This window comes from Patagioenas fasciata, chromosome Z (assembly GCF_037038585.1).
Source record: "Patagioenas fasciata isolate bPatFas1 chromosome Z, bPatFas1.hap1, whole genome shotgun sequence".
Taxonomy (NCBI): Eukaryota; Metazoa; Chordata; class Aves; order Columbiformes; family Columbidae; genus Patagioenas; species Patagioenas fasciata.
Window position 1 is genome coordinate 55,712,194 of NC_092560.1, and position 16,717 is coordinate 55,728,910.

Genomic DNA, 16,717 nt, shown 5'->3' on the forward strand with positions numbered 1-16,717 from the left:
CTGCTACACACTACAGAATGCAACAGAGCAGGAACTGGGAGCACCTATTACCTTTTTCTCATTGCACCGCCTTCTTTTTTGTTTATGATGTGTTTGGATTTTCTTTATTGTTTTGAAACAAAGGAAAAGCAAAGTCGCAGGATTGAGTTTATACTTGAGGTAAAGCAGAGGTTTTTCCTTTCAAGTAGGAGGAACTGAGCACAGATGGGAACTTGTTCTCATGCAGCAGGATAAAAGTTCCTTCCACAGGACATTACAGGGCAGTGTAAGAGGGAAAAGGACCCTAAAACACAATCACACTCTTCTGTTTCTCATCATTATTACTGCAAGTCTCCTTGGCATATGAAAACACATTGCTAATAATGCACACAAAAGTGATTAAAAGCAATCTACCTCTAAGTTCGGTCAGAATATCGATTTTTTGCTCTAGAATTGCTTCAAGTTGAGTAGCGTAGGAATCCACATCATAGTCTACTTCTTCTGTCATCTCAAGAAGAGCTTTTTCATCTTCCAGCCATCTAATAGATTCCTAAAACAAACAACAACAAAGTTAAAGCTAAAGCCAAAAACTGAAGACAAAGAACCAAACTAGACCTTTTCTCAAGATCACCACAATCTTCCTCTCGAGCCACCTCACTAAAACAGGTTTCAATCCTAAAATGAAATCTTATTCTCAAATCAGAAAAACTGAAACCTTATTCCTAAGGTAGCAAAATGGCACATTTCCCACATGGTTTCCTAATTCCGGTGGCCATAACACCAACAGGTAAACACCAGTGAATCCAGTTCTCTTCAAATTCAGAACACTAGGTGGTTGTAAAGCTAAGAAACTCAGAGAACAAAACTTTATATCACAGTTATTTCCCCTTAGGCACGTATCAAACTTGAAGTCAGACTTTCGTTTTAAGTATGGCCTGGGTGTCACCGAGTAGAATCACAGTGGTATTGCTACACTCAAGGAGCCAAGATAATTCTGTCCATAAAAGAAGCCCACTATTGCATGAGCTATCTTCCCAGATAGATGAGAGTACTTCAAAGGTTGGCTAAGTCAGCTCTTCGGCATCTTTGAATTCTGAATATTACCGAAAAAGAAAAACAAAAAAAAGTCTTGCAGTAAAGAAGCGTGCGACCAGGAGCTTAGAGCTTACAGAACCACGCAAAGCTGTGATCAGGAGAACTGAACCCATTGGAAATACTGCGATTTAAGAAAACCAAAGCAGCTGACATGCAGCACCTGAAATACAATTAAGTCTTTCCCTCTGTGCTCAGTAGCCCAAGTAATATTGAAAGCTCAGTCCTAAACCCATGTATGCCTTCTGCCTTTCTGGACAAATGAGCTCATACTGGGATAGGATTCACCTCATCCAGTGTAAAATCATACATCCAAGACACTAAGGAAGATCAACACCTCCACAGCACGATTTACTCCATTGACCTATTCTAGACATTTTTGTTAGGAATGGATGTTTTGTATTGGCAGCTTCCAGAAGAAAGCTGACAGAAGACAATTTCTGGCTGGTGCAGCTGGCAGATTTTGTACTGGTCCAGCTCACCCCCACTCACAGCATAAACTAACAAGCCACACTGTGAGCGAAGGGAGCTGAGGTTTGGACACGTTTCCTTGCAGCGGCTGCTCGGAGAAGCGCTGATCTCCAGCAGAAAGGCAGATGGACACACAGAGGCAGTGACATCTTAAACTAACACAGTTCGTCCCTCCAGAAGTCACGAGCAGTAGAACACAGCTACAGCATATGGCAGGTGACTTTCACACTTCTGCATATTTTACTTCAGGGCTAATGTTTCATTACAACGAAATCCCTACATTTGTTAAAAAATGTGATATTCAGCATCCTACTGAATCACAAACACACCTCAATGTTCCACTAAGTCAGACACCTACACTGAGATGTGTGTATTCCCTACAGGTTTAGTGCTCTGCTGTTCTCTTAGTAAAATAAAACAATTTAGAAATCTCTGACAGTAGTAGAATGACCATATGAAATCTCACAACTTCAAGACTATGCACTTCCATGGCAAAAGATCTGGACAGGCTGGAGGAGTGGGCAGAGAAGAACCTCATGAAATTCAACGCATGCAAACGTAGGGTCCTGCACCTGGGAAGGAATAACCTCAGGCACCAGTACATATTATGACTGACCTGCTGGAAAGGAGCGCTGCAGAGAAGGACTTCGGAGTTCTGGCGAACAACTTGACCATGAATCACAGAATCACAAAATGTTAGGGATTGGAAGGGACCTCAAAAGATCATCTAGTGCAATACCCTTGCTGGAGCAGGAAGACTTAGATGAGGCTACACAGGAATGTGTCCAGGCGGTTCTGAATGTCTCCAGAGTAGGAGACTCCACAACCTCCCTGGGCAGCCTGTTCCAGTGTTCTGTTACCCTCACCGAGAAGAAGTTTCTTCTCAAATATAAGTGGAACCTCTTGTGTTCCAATTTGAACCCATTACACCTTGTCCTACTGTTGGTTGTCACCAAGAAGAGCCTGGCTCCATCCTCGTGACACTCATTTTTTATATATTTGTAAACATTAATGAGGTCACCCCTCAGTCTCCTCTTCTCCAAGCTAAAGAGACCCAGCTCCCTCAGCCTTTCCTCATAAGGGAGATGCTCCACTCCCTTCATCATCTTTGTTGCCCTGCGCTGGACTCTCTCCAACAGTTCCCTGTCCTTCTTGAACTGAGGGGCCCAGAACTGGACACAATATTCCAGGTGTGGTCTCACCAGGGCAGAGTAGGGGGGAAAGAGAACCTCTCTTGATCTACTAACCACTCCCCTTGTAATTCACCCCAATATGCCATTGGCCTTCCTGGCCACAAGGGCACAGTGCTGGCTCATGGTCACCCTGCTGTCCACCAGGACCCCCAGGCCCCTTTCCCCTATGCTGCACTCTAATAGGTCATTCCCTAATTTATAATGGAAGCTGGGGTTGTTCTTGCCCAGATGCAAGACTCTACACCTTCCCTTGTTATATTTCATTACATTTCGCCCCGTCCAACTCTCCAGCCTGTCCAGGTCTCACTGGATGGCAGCACAGCCTTCTGGAGTGTCAGCCACTCCTCCCAGCTTGGTGTCATCAGCAAACTTGCTGACCGTGCACTCTATTCCCTCATCCAAGTCATTGATTAATATATTGAACTGTACTGGTCCCAGTACTGACACTTGAGGCACTCCACTAGATACAGGCCTCCAACTGGACTCTGCCCCATTGACCGTGACTCTCTGGCTTCTTCCCTTCCCTTCACAGCCCACCTCACGACCCGATCATCCAGACCACACTCCCTCAGTTTAGCTGTGAGGATGCTGTGAGAGACTGTGTCAAATGCTTTACTGAAATCAAGATAAACCACATCCACTGCCCTGCTGTCATCTCTCCACCTCGTTATGTCCTCATAAAAGTCAATGAGGTTGGTTAAGCACGACTTCCCCTTGGTGAAGCCATGTTGACTGCCCCTAATAACCCTCTTATCCCTGATATGGCTTGAGATGGCACCAAGGATAAGTCGTTCCATCAGTTTCCCAGGGATGGAGGTGAGGCTGACTGGTCTATAGTTACCCGGGTCCTCCTTCTTGCCCTTTTTGAAGACTGGAGTGACATTTGCTTTCTTCCAGTCCTCAGGCACCTCTCTCGTTTCCCACGATTCAGCAAAGATGATGGAGAATGGCCTAGCAATGACTTCAGCCAGCTCCATCAGCACCTGCGGGTGCATCCCATCCGGACCCATGGATTTATGGATGTCCAGATTGCCTAATTGCTCCCTAACCCAGTCCTCATCAACCGAGGCAAACTCCTCCATTATCCTGGCTTCCTCTGGGGCCTCAGGGGTACAGGGGCTCCTCAGGACAGCCTCTGGCAGTGTAAACAGAGACAAAGAAGGCATTCAGTAGCTCTGACTTCTCTGTATCTTCTGTCACCAGGGCACCAACCTCATTCATCAGTGGGCCTACATTGCCTCTGGTGTTAGTTTTACCTGTCACGTATTTGAAGAAGCTCTTTCTGTTGTCCTTGACCCCTCTCACAAGGTTTAATTCTAAGGACACCTTAGCTTTCCTAGTTGCCTCCTTACATCCTCTGACAACAGCCTTATATTCTTCCCAAGTGGCCAGCCCCTCCTTCCATGATCTGTAAACTCACCTCTTCCATTTGAGTTTACCCAGCAGTTCCCTGTTTAACCACATAGGTCTTCTGGTTCCCTTCCTTGACTTCCTACGTGTCGGGATGCTCTGATCTTGTACCCGGTAGACGCAGTCCTTGAGCCAGCAATGTGCCCCTGTGGCCAAGAAGGCCAACAGTATCCTGGGGTGCATTAGTAAAAGCGTGACCAGCAGGTTGAGGGAGGTTATCCTCCCCCTCTACTCTGCCCTTCTGAGGCCACATCTGGAGTACTGTGTCCAGCTCTAAGCTCCTCAGTTTAAAAGGACAAGGAATTACTGGAGGGAGTCCAGCAGCAGGCGACAAAGTTGATGAGGGGTCTGGAGCATCTTTCCTATGAAGAGAGACTGAGAGAGCTGGGTCTGTTCAGCCTGGAGAAGAGAAGGCTGAGAGGGGACCTTATGTATGGTTACAACTATCTCAAGGGTGGATGTCACGAGGATGGATCAGACTCTTTTCAGTGGTGCCCAATGACAGGGTGAGGGCAACTGGCACAGACCAAAGCACAGGAGGTTCCATCTCATTATGAGGAGAAACTTCTTTACTTTGAGGGTGCCAGAGCACTGGAACAAGCTGCCCAGAAAGGCTGTGGAGTCTCCTTGCCTGGAGACATTCAAACCCCATCTGAACTCATTCCTGTGCAATCTGCTCAGGGTGAACCTGCTTTAGCAGGTAGGCTGGACTGGATGATCTCCGGAGGTTCCTTCCAACCCCAACCGTTCTGTGATTCTGTGAAAACCCAAATTCTTGGATTAGGATAAAACGAAGTACAACTCCATCTCTTACCTGGAAGACAGCTCTGTGGTCTTCTAGAACCTGCTCTTCCATTTCTACCATTTGTGACACAGCTTCATGGAAAGTAAACAACTGTGGAGACACTTCCTCTTCCTAAAAACAATATTTAAGCTTGTTAGTCTGGAAACAACTGTGGTTATAGGATACATAATGAATGTGATCCATCCCATCACAGAACACAAAAAGAAATATGCAGAAAGCAGAACCTGTGATAACCACAATTTAATGCTTTTAACAATAAAATCTCCAGAAATGAGAGCAACATATAAAGAAATGTTCAAAGAGTTAAATTTAGTTAATGTTTTGTTTTGTTTTTGTGGGTATAGGTTTGTTTGGTTTGTCTTGGTTTTTTTTGGGTGGAGGGTTGGTACGTCAATTAACATAATCCTATGAAGTGACAAGGTGAAGCAGCATATTCTGGTTACTTAATGGTCTTGCTAACAGGCTATAAATACACATTAACCTGGATTTGTTCTGCCACTGTCTTTACCATCATCTCTTTCCACCTAATGCTGTAAACCACTCACGTTTTGTTCACAAAGCAGTTTGAGATCATCTCTCTGAGGAGAGCTACCCACACCCCACTGTGTCTCCAGGTCGTCAATCTGACTGGGAGCGTGGTGTATAATGGGACGGGCATCTCCTGCTGTACTGGGATCAACCGTCAGCTCCTTCACCCTGCGAGCACAGAAAGTTTCATTTGGAAATCAGTAACTTCCTGTGCAAAAGAGTCACAACCAAAAATAAAGCTCTATGGGTTTATGAGCAATTAATCCATTTATTAAGGAAGATGATGATGTCAGCTTCACAAATTCAATGTGCTTTTACTGACAAAAAGATGTTTCTCCAACTCCTAAAAAGCATGGACCATCAAATTTCAACTACTTGCGGGTGCATTAAACCCCATCTTCTGGCCAGAAGCATTCTCTGATTGAAATCTTACTGCTCATTAGCAGCTAAGAAGGCAACAATCTTCAAGTGTGTTAAGAACACAGTCTTCATCTCTTTAAAGAGAAAAACATTTTTTCCAAGTAGTACTTCTTTACGACAATGGAAACTATTTTTCATTCAACGCCACAGGGATGAGAAGTTTTTAAAATAGACACATATGAAAACAGTTTTATTTTTTAATAAGAGATATTCAAATTACCCTAAACACAGACTTGTCATATTTGGTCCACTAAATGTACAAAGGTGACATCACCATTTCTTTTAAAATGTACAAAGGAAACTATTATAGCAAGCCTGGATACAGAGTGTGGATGTTTAAGGAGGGTGAACAAAATACTGGGAAGATGACTGCAGATCATGCAGAACCATCGCCTGCCAAACAAAATAAAAACAAAGTATGTGACTCAAGGCAAGGAAACTAATGAAAGGTTGGTCCGTAAAATTACATTGCCAAAAAGAAAACTTAAAAATAAAGATTCCATGTATAGAATGAAGTAGACCTGGTGATTGAAGGAGAAAAGTCGTCATACTCATAGGAAGGAGAGAGATCAGAGCGACTGCCACTACCCTGTGAGAAGGGAATGTCCGAAGGACTAATTCCAAATTCCTTTACTCTGCAGCAGCAAAATACAGCAGCAAATTAAAAGAAAATGTTCTTACAAACACAGTTAAAATGACAACACTTTGTTTAGCATACTTCTTTAATAGTTTAACGATAAAACTATTTGTACATTAAAACATAAGTGTGCCAACGTGTTTAAACCTTCTACAAACAAAATTACAGATCACGAACAAAACTGAACAAAACCAGTACTGCTGATTCGCAGCAGACTGTAATAGCAGTATTTTCAGAAGAGTAATTCCAGATTTCAGTTCATGCAGTTAACTACATCTGTTCTACATTCAATATTCCACTAAATGGTTGCTTTGAAAACATCAAACTACTACAGCTACAAAACTTTAAATTCTATTCTGTTCTCTCTGTTACACTGCACACACACTGGTGTCCAGCATCTAAAAAATAATTGTACTATGAAAATGATATTGTGCTAGAAAAAATCAAAATACTACACAAAGCACACGAGGCATTTACTCCACAGGCTGGTCCAAGCCAGGCAGATGTGCTACTGGTTCCCTCAACCCAGGTACAGAGACATCTGGATACCAGGAGGAGCAGGCACTCGGCTTCCCTGGCAGCCCACGGTGCCGCTGAGCGGCGGGCCAGGGTGCCCAGCCAAGCAGGGTCTCTGGGTCACAGGTGTGACTGCAGGGACAGGCGGGGCCTGACCACCTCTTCTCCACAGGCATTAAACAAAGAACTGAGCAGGGGAAGGCCCCTTTCACACTCACTGAAGAGATGACCACTTTCAACAAGCGGTACAGGTCTCAGAGGTGATGATTTCTCTACACAGTTTATAAAGTCACTGTTGGATTAACTGATTCTTTACTTAGGGGTCTCTGAAACTTGCCTGAAGTCAGGAAGTATAAAATTTCATCTGTATCTATGAAACAAACTGGCAACTGCATGCAGTTCCACCAGCGGGATGAAAAAAAAAAAACACATCGCAGAAAGGTATTTCAGCTAACACCTCAGGACTCAGGAACCATCCTGAATACAGACAACCCTTATGCAAGAGATGGTGCCTCCAGAGCTGGGGCAAAACTAATAGTGGCATCTCCAACATTCCTTGCAAGCCACTTTATCCATCTTTGGGTAATGGCCTAAAAGTAGTTGCTATTGACTCTACTGTAATGGTCATAAAGAGTAACAACTTAAATGTAAGCCTAGATCAGTAATTTGGTTTTAATTGTATTCAGAAATGCACATACGAGAAAATTATTCAAGTAACTAAAATAACTATACATCATGGAAAAACACTATTCTAAATGCTGGTGATCAACAGAGAGTATAGCTATAAGCAATAACATTTTCCATACCTATTTGCGTATCTCAACGTATTTAGAGTGTTTTCACATGATGCCATCCCCGGAGAAATTGTAGCAATCTGGAGAAAATAAGCCACGTGTTAATGAATTACTTCGTTCAGTTTCATTTGAGATCTTCTACCAAAACTGTCTACTACATACATCTGTCCTTATCTAACGACATCTTATGTGGCAGATGCATTCAGCACCCCTAGCCAAACCAGCACCAGTCTGGTCCAGGCTCCAGAGGAGGTGAAGGAGGAGCCGCAGCCAGGCCAAGAGCTCCTGTCACGAAAGCCCCAAGGAAGCAGAACAGCACACGGACGTTGTGGGTGCAGGGAGTCTCATGCAGACCTTTCCCACTGTGTGCAATATGACTATGAGCCAACCACTCTATTCAATAAATACGATAGCCTGGGTAAGCCTACTCTGAGCTCTCCCTGCTAAATAAGTTGGCTGTATGGCGACGGTGGTTACTACTCACGTATCAGTGCATGAGCCCAGTTTAAGTTTCGTATCAGTCATTTAGTTTAAGTCAATTCATACTGAATATAATGAATCACCAAGAATGATATAGTTGTGTGATTTTTTTTAACATGCTCTCTGCTTCATGTTACTTAGTAAGTTCTGTGCTGTAAAGTTCTGCCCTTATTTACCAAAAGCAGTTACACACTACACTGAACATCTGTGAGATAAGGTCTAGTTCGCACTTTGCTGAGAAGAATGTAGTTGACTGGGGAGAAAATGACAACTTCAAGGCTAACAAGAAGGCATCACAGACATCTGTGAAATAGGGCCTGTTCTGCACTTTGCTGCAATGGGAAGGATTCATTCGGACAAAACAGCACCTTCAAGGCTATGGATTATAAACAATATCTACAGTTAAATAAAACAAAGGCCCATCTAAGATCAGTGAAATAGAACCAATGAGAAGCAAGAAGATCCTAGACTCAAATATTGCTTCTGGGCTGAATCATGGTATGAATGGTCTGTAAAGATATAAAAAATACAGGGATTTCTGTGCTCAGCTGGGACCTCTGCACAGGCACCCAGCTCGAGCCAGCCCTCCTGCTATTACACTCCATTAAATCATTTATTTCTATGAACTCTGATGCCTCAGAGTTTGCTCTGGGAGCTCTAGGATCCAGACTCCAGTGCGACTGGATGTCAGGCCTCTGGAGGGAAGGTCAGCAGCATCCAGCTTGGCATATTTCCTCCATGCAGCAAATGACAGAGTGAACCTGCCACCAAACTCTCTTAAGTCACTCCCTTCTCTGGGTGATCTAAACATTACAGCAAGCTGAACCCTAAATCGCTCATCCATGACACTTAAGGAGACAGATGTCAACTCAAGGCTACAATTTATTTTTTTTTAACCATACCTGCACATTAAGAATTGTTAGAAATTCAGTCAATTTCCCCCATCTCACTGTCTTGGCAACATAACATGTAAATGCAAAACTCTAACTTAAAAAATAAAGACTCCTCAAAATGGGAAATATGCTACTCAACAGAAAGTGAGCTTAACATATCTGGGAAACAATTACCAGATTATTATATACATATATATCTTTGCAGGCTGTTCTTTAGCTAACTAACTCAGAGAGTAATTTCCAACAGGCTAACTTTCCAAACCTTCAGCAGTGTGGATATAGTAGCAAGAGATGCAAAATCTAGCTTTTCGATCCTGCAGAGCATTTATGAAGTTACAGAATCATAGAATAGTTCCAGTTGGAAGGGACCTTTAAAGGACATCTAGTCGAATCCCACTGCAGCAAGCAGGGACATCTTCAACTAGACCAGGTATGTCTCAGTGGAAAATAAAGCAATCCTGTCTTTTCATCAGAAAACTGAAGGAGAAAAAAATATTAATAAAAACGCTATTTTGCCACCATTTTCAAATTAGAACCATACCTAACAGCCAAAGTGAAGACTAGGCTGCCCTAACACCATGGTTTTAATGTTGTGGTCAGCAGATTTCTCTGTCTTATAGACTAATTAATTCTAGGAAGCCTGTGAAAAGTAACAAACACAAACAAGCCTATGAATTGGTGTCCACTGCAGAGAGTTTGCATTTCCGTAAGGAGAAATGTTAACGACGCACAAATAAAAACAGCTGGACCATCATCGATTCTCTGTCCTTTCTACAATCTTTTCTTTTTGTAATGGATAGAACAAACAATTAACCAAACCAACTTACCATACAGGTACGGGAGTTTTCTCCAATGAATGAATCTCTTAGCACCTGAGTAAGTTTACTTGCTCTGAAAGGTGTATGAGGTTTATTTCGGCCTAAGGCTCTAATGCACTCCTGGAAGAACAAACAAGTTTATGAATTTTTGTTTAACATGGGTTGAATAAATATAATACAAATGCAATTCAAAATCAGAAAATACATGTTTTAGATAAGGTGCTGTCCCCTAAAACAGCATTAAAATTTACCATTAGAGTTTTGGTTTGAGAAGTGCTGGGCTTTTACCTCTCCCTAATTTCAGTAGAGAGGTAGGAATCTGAAAGTACTTGGAAGCCCCAAAACTTTCTGAATTTCATCCAGAATGTTTGTATCTATTGTAACCAACAACACCACCAAAACAAACCAGAAAACAGTGAACTCAAGTGTCCAGACTAACAATTATTGCTCATTATCAACTGCAAAAGCCTGAATGATCCACAGCCTCCACCAGCAGAAGCAGTGTGGACAGAGACACGTTACATCTATCAGCTGAAAGCAGTAGCTTTGCTTCTGTCTCTACCACTGATTTTCTTTCCAGCTCAGAAGAAAATAAACTTTCTGAAAGCTTCCACAGGTCACATAACTCCTACTGATGTACTCAGTGTTGGAAGATAATTGAAAACCTAAGTCATTCTCCCTCTTCATGTGGAAAAAAAAAAGGGATAAGGTCTCTTCTTTCACTCACAAGGGTGTGGGGCTAAACTAACATCTGCAATTGGTTGGAGAGTTTCAGTGAGAAATACTGTACAGATGTAATTATTATGAAAATACTATAGAAGTTAGAGCAGCAATTAAATATAACAGTGCAAACCAAAACAACTTTTGCCCACTCGGAGCTCTAGCATCAGATAATAAATTACTTAATAGGCAAAGACAGTTTACATTTAAATTTCTATGTTGTTGTCATCATTGTCATATTTTGATCATTAATTCCAGTTTCTGACTTTGCCTTAGTACTTTGTGTACAGGCACTTCTTCAGATGCATGTCTTCCTTGGTAGAGTTTTAACACACATACATATAGGACTTCTTCAAACAGCCACACTTAAAAGCTTTTCAAATCAGAACTTTGCTTTTAGCAGGGCTTTTGTGCCACATGGACAGTTCTACAGCAGTTCAGCTAATCCTCCTGCTGCAGCCATATCCTTGTGGCCTTTTAAACTTTCCTAGAAACAGTGTCTTCCAAAAGCCAGGCTAGAAACTGTGGGATGATAATCTAAGAAAGCACTGCAACTGCGGAACAGCATAGAACAGATCTAAACATGGGCTCAGAATAAAACTGCACTGATACAGAACAGAACCAACACTGGGGTCAGCTGGCTTTAACTAAAGCGGTTCTTTAAAAACTCTCATCAGCTGAATTTTATGGAATGGACATGTCTCAAACAGAAAGACTGAAGCTTGCTGAATGTGAATTTCACTCGCAAATGCTAAAAAGGATTCCATATTTAAACATGAGCAAGGTAGTGAATTCCTTGCACCTTCTGAATTTGTACATTACACTACACTTAACTAAGGAGAAAAGCAGATTAGGCACAAAGCAGGTAACAAATTTTCAACAAGTCACATTACAGACCAAGACCAGTAACAAATGTGCATGTTGAGTTATTGATATAGAAACCAACAACTTTAATAAAGATATTTTAATCTACTATAATGATTTTTAGTTTGCTTACTCCTGAAAAATTAGAATTGTATTATCTCCTTATTAGTAAAATGATTGCAGGACACTGCCAGCTTCTAAATTAATGGAGTTTTTAACTACTTCTGCTTTTCATCACAGCTAAGAAAACCCGGGAACAAAAATTAGGTTGGTGCAAAATGAATTGTGGTTTTGGACCACGAATTTTAAACCATTATAACTAGGCTCAAACACACCCTCATTAATCAATATAGGAACCATTACAATCAACACATTTTTGCTAAGGAGAAATAGGTTTGTTTATTCCCATAGCACAAAAATCCGTGCTTTGGGATTCGACAAACTCTTGGAAAGCATTTTCTTCATCCTGCTGGGTGTGGAAGCGTTTTCCCTACAAAAAGTGGTTGAGAGGCTTGAGAAGTGGTAGCCAGTTGGCGAGACGTAAGGGGAATATGATGGATGAGGTAAAATTTTGTAGCCCAATTCGTTCAACTTCGGAAGCGTTGGGTGTGCAATGTGTGGTCCAGCACTGTCGTGGAGAAGTACTGGGCCCTTTCTGCTGACCAATGTCGGCTGCAGGCATTGCAGTTTTTGGTGCAACTCATTGATTTGCTGAGCATCCTTCCCATATGGAATGGTTTCGCCAGGATTCAGAAAGCTGTAGTGGATCAAACTGGCAGTTGACCATCAAATAGTGACCATGACCTTTTTTTGGTGTAAGTTTGGCTTTGGGAAGTGCTTTGGAGGTTCTTCTTGGTCCAACCACTGAGCTGGTCACCACCAGTTGAAATGGTTTGTTGTTACTGCATAGAGTATGAGAAGATGATACTTCAAAATGATGATTTTCCTGATTTTCAGTCAGCTCATCAGGCAGCCACTTATCCAGCTTTTTCACCTTTCCAATTTGCTTCAGATGCCAAACAACCGTAAAATGGTTGCTGTTGAGTTCTTTGGCAATTTCCAGTGCAGCTGTAAGAGCATCAGGTGTGATGATTGCTCTCAGTTGGTCAATGTCAACTTCCCATGGCCATCGTCACGCTCCTTGTTTCCAAGACTCTCATCTCCTTTGTGAAACCTCTTGACGCAGCCCTGCACTGTCCATTCGTTAGCAGTTGCTGGGCTAAATATGTTGTTGATATTGTGAGTTGTCTACACTGCTTTGCAACCCATTTTCAACTCAAATAAGAAAATTGCTCAAATTTGCTTTTTGTCTAACATCATTTTCATAGTATAAAATAAATATAAACAGCAAGTAATAAGTCAGTAGCAAAAAAAAAAAGTGGGAAAAGCACATTAAAATTATGTATAACATAACCACATTTACTTAAGAATTTACAGCAAATTTCAACAATGTAAAAACTGCAATTTCTTTTGCACCAACCTAATAGCACATTAAACTGCTAAAAACTGGAGGACAGGCAGTTTACAGAAATAACTTCCTGTGCCAAAAATCTGAACAATTTAAGACAGGACTGATATCCACATGCAAACAGTAAGTCTTGGATAAGCACCAAAGACCACTTCTCAGAACATACTAATTTAATTCAAACTTTACAGTAACTTCAAGGGTCTTGATACAAATGGAAAAAGCTGTGTCATGTTTTGGGGGACAGATGGAAAACGGAAAGCTAACGTACGACTGAGAAACATATAACTTCTTGTACCACTGTTTAGACCTCTCCAAACCTCCACTTATTTTTATTTCCCCTTCCCATATAATTTAGGTCACAACCACTAGTATGGTTGTGCACAACCTTTCACTATAATTAAAAAGATAAGCTGTATGAAAATGATCTAAGTACGTTGTATGGCTATTTCACTGAAGGTACTAGTCAGTACAAAATCAAGTAGCTGAAAAAAAACCAAACAACAAAACCAAACCCCAACCAATCAAACAACAGCAAAACAAACAAACAAGCAACCCCCCCCCCAAAAAAAAATTTAAAAACTGCTTTATTCAACTATTATACATTTAGAAGCAAATGATAACATCAACACAATGTTGCTTGCATGATCTACTTCGATGCTAAATCAAAATAGGTCACAATTTCAGAACTGCTGCTTCCCATTTTTCAACATGCCACACAATTTTGTAACAACACATCATAGGTTACAATTTGTGGTGTTTTGTGAGATATGCTTAGAGTCAGATACAAGTCTTCTCTCACATTTATACTGGAGATAAACAAGTAAACACAGTGATTTTGGGGTTCAGGTTCTCTACATAAAACTGCAGTGCTGGTGCTGACAGCAGTAAACCCAAGCAAAACTAAACAACAGAGATAAGTTTTCCCCAGATAAGACCAAAAAAATACTTTCCCTGTTTAGACTGAGCCTCTTTTATGCACTATAAAACACACAAACAAAAAAGGCATATGAATATTTAAATAATACGTCTTAGCTCTCTTGATGTGTCCTGAATTAATGTTTGAAAATCTGTCAAGTCACTGTATCAGACCATTTCCTGTTAAAAAAGAGTAGTCAAAAATGGATTCCAACTTTCAAGGGTTATTTTAGTCTACTTGTTAGCTCTTTCTGGATACATTGCTGTTCTGTTTCTTTAGTGAATTAATTAACAGCAGTAAATAAATATGTTGCAAAGGTAATTCTATTTTTATAAATAAAAAAAGAAATAAATACAGAGATCAGTAAGAATACTTCTAGCTAGTATTTCTGACCTTGAGTACCAAAGTCAGTCACCTGTCCTTCCATTTTACAGGACACATTTTGTTTTTAATCTAAATGCAAGCTGATAGTACAACATTTATGCAATGTTTCTACTTGGCAATTACCAAGTGCTCCTTCAGGCATTTAGAGGAAACATCATTACATTATTTTACCTGTCACATCAGAAGACAATGCAGACAAGCAAAGCCTCCAGAACCACTCATTTTAATAGTCATTGCTATTACATGCTGAAGGCTTCCACCTACTCAAAGGCAATGGAAACATTTCAGTTACCTTGAGTGCTAAAAGGCTCTTGTTAATTTCTGCACCTTCCAGTCGGGTCTGCCTATCGGCACTGGAAGTATCTGCTCCTCTTTCATTGCCAGCCAAATCAATCAGAGAAAATTTACCATGCAATTTCCCTTTCCGTCTGAGAATAATCTGAAACACTGCATGGCTTCGAGATGAGTGTGCATTTGCAGATGTCTGGCCAGATGTCCTTAAATAAAAGGAGAGAAGGGAAGGACATGTGAAGAGGCAAAGGACCATACATGCTAAACACACTAACCTTAGAATGTTAGTTTTCTCAGGGCAGAGTTCTGTGTTTTCTTACATGTGTTGACAGCATATCTAATGTTCTTGTGGATACTAGATTTACAACCCTAATAACTGGATGCACATAGTACAATTATACTTCTTTTTTCATCTCGTGAAACATAAATGGTATATTAGTAACATTTAACCTCCCTTTTAATAGCAAGAATAAACAGATCTTCAAAGATTCAGATTATCAGAGAGCTTACATGTAAAATGATGATGGCATCTTTATCTGGTCAGGCAGCAGTCTATGCATTAGGCTAATTTTAAGAACAATGAAGCTGGGTTCTTAAAAATATATATATGAATATATATATATACACACATATGCTTAACCATCTCTCACTGTGTATCAAGGCCTTTTAGAGCTGACGAATCTGGCAGTATTCCAGATTAAAAATGATTTGAATTTAAGTCAGTAAGCTGCTTACATAATGTATGCAGTTCACATCCTTTAGAAAAATCAGTTATTTCTCTGTAGGAGATAGAGAAACTCTAAATATCTTTATTTAAATGGTAGTCAGAGTCCTCACTTGCAGCCAACTTCATCAAAAAAACCCTCTGCAGATTAAAAAGCCATTACTATGAAGAGACGCCAAGAAAAGCTTCTGATTCTTTAATGTACAATGAAAAACTGGTATAAGCTATGGGAGATACCTGCAGCTGTTGCCTATTTCAATAAGCTTAAGAACATCTTCAACACATTTGACTTCCCGTTCCTGTAATCCCACCACCTGGACTTGCTGTTTACCATCTTCTAACACTCTTAATTTTGTCTTCCTGTTCAACAAGTCAAAAACCTTAGAGGGGGGAAAACAGCACAGTTAAAGAGGAGCTTTAAAATACATTTTAAGATCCTAAATCAAAATATGTAAAGCATTCCATTGAAAGACATGATTGAAAGGGCAGCATAAAGAATCACGCAAAATAAAGCTTTTAGTAAAAAGAGGAAAAAAAATATTTTATGTGATAAACTCAGAATCTTTTTCGTGAGAGAGAAATGCCCCCTTCCTCAGAGAAAGATCTGGTGCTTACCTTACCACTGTAGATCTCAAAAAATGTTGCATATACTTGAAGTTCTAATTTCTTATAGTTTGGTTTCTTTAGCATTAAAAAGACATCTCGAGCTGTGAATACATTTCCAGAATAAAAAGAAAATTTGTTCTTTATTTTCATTTAGTGCAGCCTCATTAATGTGTAACAGTCTATTTTACAGTGTCTCATATTTTTCAAGTATAACACATAGGGCCAGTTAGCCAAGTCTAAAATGCTGGAGTTTCAACTGCCACATTACATCGGAAGATGCAGAAGATCCCAAAAGTATAAACTTTGTTAATCATCTGTTGTATTTATTACGTCTTTTGAAGTAATCTACATATACCTTTATTTTACTGTGTAAAGACTACACCTCTAGGAACTACTTTTGATGTTACCAAAGCTCCATTGTAATGCAAAATATGTAGACCCTTATGTTTGTACAACAGGGAGCAAAAAACTTATTGGCCTCAACTAATCTGCAAAAAACCAACAGACCAATAAAGTCTCACCTGCAAGTGCATATATTCCGTTAGAACAATCTTGGTTCTTTCCTAAAAAGTCACCACCCATAGTCTAAATTAAAAAAAAAAGGAAAAAAAATTAAAAATACACTGTGAGAAAATCACAGAACTGTAGCTCGCGTATTTGTTACTTATTAGAACTTATTTAAGTGTATCACATATATAAAAAAAGTGT

At 40.5% G+C, this 16,717-nt stretch overlaps 1 protein-coding gene across 7 annotated transcripts in view; it reads right to left on the reverse strand.

The window, feature by feature from the left end:
• Positions 1 to 16,717, reverse strand: part of KIF2A (kinesin family member 2A) — a 58,256-nt gene that overhangs the window by 2,743 nt on the left and 38,796 nt on the right. For 2 of the 7 annotated variants that reach the window (XM_071802545.1, XM_071802547.1), the window contains exons 11-20: positions 16,531 to 16,594; positions 16,019 to 16,110; positions 15,641 to 15,783; positions 14,681 to 14,885; positions 10,046 to 10,156; positions 7,858 to 7,925; positions 6,420 to 6,533; positions 5,496 to 5,646; positions 4,960 to 5,061; positions 189 to 529 (exon numbers count right to left, since the gene is read on the reverse strand). In XM_071802545.1, coding sequence (XP_071658646.1) covers positions 284 to 529; positions 4,960 to 5,061; positions 5,496 to 5,646; positions 6,420 to 6,533; positions 7,858 to 7,925; positions 10,046 to 10,156; positions 14,681 to 14,885; positions 15,641 to 15,783; positions 16,019 to 16,110; positions 16,531 to 16,594 — 1,296 coding nt within the window. In that variant the 3' untranslated portion in view covers positions 189 to 283. Of the gene's footprint in view, positions 1 to 188; positions 530 to 4,959; positions 5,062 to 5,495; positions 5,647 to 6,419; positions 6,534 to 7,857; positions 7,926 to 10,045; positions 10,157 to 14,680; positions 14,886 to 15,640; positions 15,784 to 16,018; positions 16,111 to 16,530; positions 16,595 to 16,717 lie in introns of those variants that run through there. The other 5 variants (XM_065860292.2, XM_065860293.2, XM_065860289.2 and 2 more) reach the window with 4 other exon arrangements.